At 42.4% G+C, this 6,143-nt stretch overlaps 1 protein-coding gene across 1 annotated transcript in view; it reads left to right on the plus strand.

Moving 5' to 3' along the window:
• PARG (poly(ADP-ribose) glycohydrolase) overlaps positions 1 to 2,136 on the plus strand; it is a 69,528-nt gene extending 67,392 nt beyond the window's left edge. The window contains exon 18 of the mRNA XM_081190837.1: positions 61 to 2,136. Coding sequence (XP_081046963.1) covers positions 61 to 218 — 158 coding nt within the window. The 3' untranslated portion in view covers positions 219 to 2,136. The remainder of the gene's footprint in view (positions 1 to 60) is intronic.
• Positions 2,137 to 6,143: the final 4,007 nt, after the last annotated feature.

Below are 6,143 nucleotides of genomic sequence, written 5' to 3' on the forward strand. Positions count from 1 at the left end.
ACTGGCTGTTTCAAAATGAATAACTTTTGATTTTGTTTTGCTTTGTTTTTCATTTTCCAGGGGATGTCTACAGGCTGTTGCTCAGATATTACAATGAGGAATGCAGGTGCTGCTCTACTCCAAGACCAGAGATCAAACTCTACCCTTTCATATACAGTGCAGTAGAGTCCTATGCAGATTCCACTGATGATGAAAGAGGATTATGTTTTGATGACTAAAAATTAAATTTTCAAGATGAATATCCCTTCTTGTCTTCTCCATGTAGGATATTAATTGAATTGCTGGATGTAACATACAGAGTAGCTTAATATATCCATGTATATAATTATTGTTTTATGCATTATATCTGAAGACCAATCTTGGAAAGAAACCAATTTTCTTTCCAGTGTAGAATGTAAATCCTAATCATTGCATAATAGAACGAAATGTTTGGTAAACATATTTATCTCCCCCCTCCCCCTCGGTTCAAGGTTGAGTTTTTGATCTCTTTTCTTTATGGGCTTATTTGAAAGCAGCAGATTTGTACTTGCCTACCCTTTCTTTCCATTTTTTATAGAGATGCTCATATATAATAGAAAGAGATTTCCTATATAAACCAGTTTCTTAGCACACCCTTTGGTAGTATAATTTATGAGAGGCGGTGGGAGAAGCCTTGTAATGATCTGTTCTATTGGACATATAGTTTCATAAACAAACCACCCTTAACACCCCACTAATAATTTTAAAGACATTGGGTTGGATCCAGTGCTAGGCCTACTCTCAGAGTAGATCCATTTAAGTGAATGGACATGATTAACTTGGGTCCATTAATTTCAGTGGGTCTACTCTGAGTAGGACTTGCTGTAAGCAAAGCTGCCCTAGAAACAATAATGGCAAGTGTATCCCGAGATTGCGTCCCTTTTGATGGAGGCAGGATGAGGCAAAGCATGAGCAGCAGACGGAAAGTAGCATGATGGATCCAGGTTACAAAAAAGACAGGATCAAAAGTAAGAGATGGTTAAGGGATTTATATTATTTAGAAGAAGAAGGGGGGGGGGATAAAACTATAGAAAGGGCCATATATTTATGAAAGGATGAAACAGCTTTTTAAAATGGTTTTAAATTGCACCAGTTTCTTTGTTGCAGTTTTCTGATATTCCTGCAATTCTGACGGATAAATATATCTATATGTTATTTAATGTACAGTGAAACCTAGATTATTATACTAGGATTTCAGTTATATAATATACAACCCTGTAAGGCATGCCTTCCTAAGTATGGACAATATCGTTGAAACTTTGCTTTGGTAGATGCACAAGCCGAAGGAAACATCTCCAAGACAGCCCCAAATGGGAGTTGTGTGTGGCCACAGTTCACAACTCATCATTTCAGTGGGACACTGGAAAAAAAAAAACCTATTGCTTGATTTTGCCCTTCAGGGGAACGTGCTCTAAAAAAAAGGAAGGAAATAAAAATTCACAGGAGGGACATTGGTAGAAACGTTGCCAAAACCAGTTCTCTGTTGGCTAATGGAAAAGCAGCATTAAGGAAACCTTGCTGCTTAATGCTGATTGCAGCATAATGCTGCATTGACTTTTCTCTCCAGCTTTGAAACAAACTAGCACAGGGTGAATAGGTTAATAAGAGCCGTATGGTCCCAACAGCTTCCTAATTAAAGAGAAAACTAAACTGTCCAGGATGCTGCATCAAAGCCAAAAGGCATAATTCCGGGTCGATTCAATATTTCCCCTTTATCTTAATTTCTTTCACAGCTATTCAGTATCTTCCTTCTCAACTATGTGGTATACTCTCTATTTTTAGCAAGAGAGAACTTCCTGGTGCTGCAATCTTGAATACTGAGAGAGCTGATGGGCCAATGATCCATTAGATGGGAATGTGCCATCACAAACAGCTGTGTAATAGAGTGCTTTTCTCTCTTGACCAATCTCTCTCTAAATTCTGCAGTGACAAAACATGCAATTATAGTCACCCATGGCTGTATATAATAATTTATAAAAAGCTGAAGTATATCGTTCTTTAAACTTGCAGGTTGTGCGTTTGTTATTTTTGGATTGGGGCGGTGAAAAATCAGTATGCTACATTTACATGATTTCTTTTGTAAAGGAAAATAATAAACCCGATGAACATTTTTCTCCACATTTGGCTTTTGGTGTGTTCATTTTTTTAAAAAATTGACATACGTTTTTTATGAGCAATGCCACAGACCTATCTCCTGCCTACTATTCCATGCAAAAATAATTAAAGTTCTATGGCCAAACTATTCAAACTATGCAGCTGAAGAAACTGAACAGTACAACTGAAATATGTGCAAATTAAACAAAAGTACATATATATATATTTCCTATAACTTATTGTGGAATTTTTGCTTTTTTAATTTATTCTGGTTTTGCTAGTTGGGGTTGGGGAGAGGGATTTCAGAATAAGAAACCTTTATTGTGTCTGGGTCCCTTCGGACTGCAGTTGATAGCTTTCAAAAGTGTTCTCTACAGCAGGAGCAGCTGGCCTGTCAGCACACCTCCAGGGTTGAAGGCAAACCACTGGAGAATCACGGTGCCCTCTGTGGCTGCAGAGACTGTTAACTCCTAATTGCTGCATCCTGCATTGTTTTTGCTACGTTAGCAGCACCAACGTGACCTCTCCGGGGCTGGGCTTCCCAGGTGACAAGACCCTGCCCCCTCAGGCTCATGGTCCAAAAGAAAGCAGAGCTAATACGTTTGGCACCAGCTTGGCTGCAGGAGTTGCCAGAAGCAGGCATACAAAGTGCCATCCAACCATCTTAGGAGACCACCATTATCATATATTTATTATTTATTTTATAACCCTGCCTTTTCCCCTGACAGGTGGTTTACAAATAAAGTAGGAACAGCTGAAAAACATGGGTTGAGGCAATAATTTAAAAACATTCAACAGTAATAGAATATATTCTATCTAAACCACTGAGCCACTCGAGCTTGCCGATCAGGTGGTCGGCGGTTCGAATCCCTGCAACGAGGTGAACTCCCATTGCTCTGTGCTGGCTCCTGCCAACCTAGCAGTTTAAAAGCACGTCAGTGCAATTAGATAAATAGGTACTGCTGCGGTGGGAAGATAAACAGCATTTCCGTGTGCTCTAGCTACTGTCACGGTGTCCTGTTGCACCAGAAGTGGTTTAGTCCTGCTAGCCACATGACCCAGAAAGCTGTCTGTGGACAAACACCGGCTCCCTCAGCCTGAAAGTGAGATGAGCGCCACAACCCCATAGTTGCCTTTGACTGGACTTAACCATTCAGGGGTCCTTTACCTTTTTCTTTTTTTTACCTTTTATATTCTATCTATTAGAAACATAGATAATTACCATAAAACAGCACGACACCAGCCCTTTCATTAAAAGCAGCCAGTTCCCAACAGCCTGTTGGAATAAGGTGGTGGAAGGACAACAAGGAACGACTACAACTCCTTATCCCTGAGCGGTGACCATACTGGTTGGGACTGATGGGGGAGGTAGTTCCATAACATCTGGAGAGACATAGTTAAGCCACCCTTCTCTATAGTTAACTTAAATGCCAAGCCGGGGTGGGTGGGATGACCCTTAATTTGAGGCAAACGGAGAAAGCATTTTCCTGTCTTTAAAATGACGCGAGCAGATTACACATTATCAATTATAATGGAAAGCAACCTTTTTGTGTGTGTCCTGTCTTCAGCTTGTTGCTCATGAATTTATCTTTTGTTTTGTGTACATAAATATTCATGCACAATGGTTCTTTTCAAACCCTGGATAACATCAGAGGCAGGTTGAAGTGGGTGCCCCCTGGTGTAGCTCCACTAACAGCAGGATGTTGTCAGTGGTTGCTCCTCAGTCGAGCTGCCCCCCACAATCTTCCTTGTTTGTGACCTTTTTAAATATTTCTCCCACCCAACATGGGTGAATGTCATTACCTGAAACCAAATGCGTCAAGTAGAACTTGGGAAATGCATTCTTTGGGGTTTTTTAAATTATTAAAAGAAGCATCTGCTCTTTAGAAATGTAAAGTCTTTGTGGCAGCAACGTTTGCTGATGGGAAACCTCGGTGGCAGTCAAAGGCTTTGTTTTCTCTTCGTGTACTGCTGTTTTGAAAAGGCGAGACCTATGTGTACAGTTTGGACAGTCCACCCATCCTCACAATGCGTACATTAGTTGGGTTATATGAATTACACCATACAACCTTGGGAATACGGGATAATCAACAGAGAAGTGGAGTACATGCATGCATTCATGTCATATTGAGTTATTAATTTTTTGCAGTCAAGAGCAACATTTAATATTTTCTCATTTCTGCCAAAAGTTGCCGAGCGGAGAAATGGCAGAACGTTGGTGCCAAATTTATCATAACCACTGAAGATATTGTGGGACTTAGCAGTTCCACAATATCTATAGATACTATAAAAGATACCATAAACTATATCAGACTGAGAAAGAAGAAAAAAGGTCAGGTTCACCAGCATGGTTTTCTTGATGCCCAAATAGATGAGTACAAGGTTTATAAAAAGTTTATGGAAGTTTAAAGATTGCTGTAGATCTCCCAAGTGACTGGCAATAGATCAGCAAGCATTTCAAACTCCCAATTATTTAACAACAGAAGGAACAAAACGGCTTTTGCTGCCTGTATTAAGTTGCTGAAATGAAGAAAGGTACCGTATTTTTCGCTCTATAACACGCACCTGACCATAACACGCACATCGTTTTTAGAGGAGGAAAACAAGGGGAAAAATATTCTGAATGAAACAGTGGACATATCATTTTTGTGCTTCATGCTGTGGCCACAGACATGTGATCTGATGGTGAATTTGGGGTGACCCAATGCAAAAATCCTGAGAATCCCTGTGGATCCATGCTTTGTAACCACGTTTTTGCACCATTGCAGCCCCAGGCAACAGTGGGTGCGTGATTTTTTTTGGGGGGGACAGGCTGTAGTCATGGACATGCTATGTGCTCTGATGGTGAATTTTGGCTGACCCAATGCAAAGATCCTGAGGATCCATGTGGACCCATACTTTTTAACCACGTTTTTGCACCATTGCAGCCCCAGGCAACAGTGGGTGCGTGATTTTTTTTGGGGGGGACAGGCTGTAGTCATGGACATGCTATGTGCTCTGATGGGGAATTTTGGCTGACCCAATGCAAAGATCCTGAGGATCCATGTGGATCCATGCTTTGTAACCACGTTTTTGCACCATTGCAGCCCCAGGCAACAGTGGGTGCGTGATTTTTTTTTGGGGGGGGCAGGCTGTAGCCATGGACATGCTGTGTGCTCTGATGGTGAATTTGGGGTGACCCAATGCAAAGATCCTGAGGATCCATGTGGATCCATGCTTTGTAACCACGTTTTTGCACCATTGCAGCCCCAGGCAACAGTGGGTGCGTGATTTTTTGGGGGGGGGGCAGGCTGTAGCCATGGACATGCTGTGTGCTCTGATGGTGAATTTGGGGTGACCCAATGCAAAGATCCTGAGGATCCATGTGGATCCATGCTTTGTAACCACATTTTAAGTGGGGAGGGAAGGAAAAACAGAGAAGGCTAAGAATGCAGGAGAGGGCTATAACGTGAGGAAAGGAAGGCAAAAGTTTCCCCCCACCCACCCACACAAGCCAGCCAGCGTGTGCTCTCTCTCTCTCTCTCCCTCTTTAAATGGAAGAAAGCATATTTGAATGCTGTGTGTCTCCAAAAACAAAAAGCAGGAAGTCAAATCAGAATTTTTAGCCGAACCTGTAGTCTCTCTTCCCTTCACAAACATTGTTCCTCCGGAGCAGGGAGAGGATAGAAGGACGGACGCTCTGCTTTCCCTCTCTACTTGCCTGGAGGGGAGGGGCTTCCCCTGCTCTTTGTTCGGACGCTCTGCTTTCCCTCTCTACTTGCCTGGAGGGGAGGGGCTTTCCCTGCTCTTTGTTCGGACGCTCTGCTTTCCCTCTCTACTTGCCTGGAGGGGAGGGGCTTCCCCTGCTCTTTGTTCCGTTTGAGCAAACACAGCAAGGAAACAGAGAGGGCGGGCAGTAAGACCCTGAGGCAGAATGCAGGAAAGCAGCCACTTCCTGTATCACGGAGCTCCCTTCTCCCTGAAGCGCGGTTTGATTTTTGCCTTATTTTTCGGCTCCAGGGACCACACATTCGCTCCATAACACACACAGA

The sequence above is a fragment of the Podarcis bocagei genome, assembly GCF_964188305.1.
Source record: "Podarcis bocagei genome assembly, chromosome: 4".
Classification (NCBI taxonomy): Eukaryota; Metazoa; Chordata; class Lepidosauria; order Squamata; family Lacertidae; genus Podarcis; species Podarcis bocagei.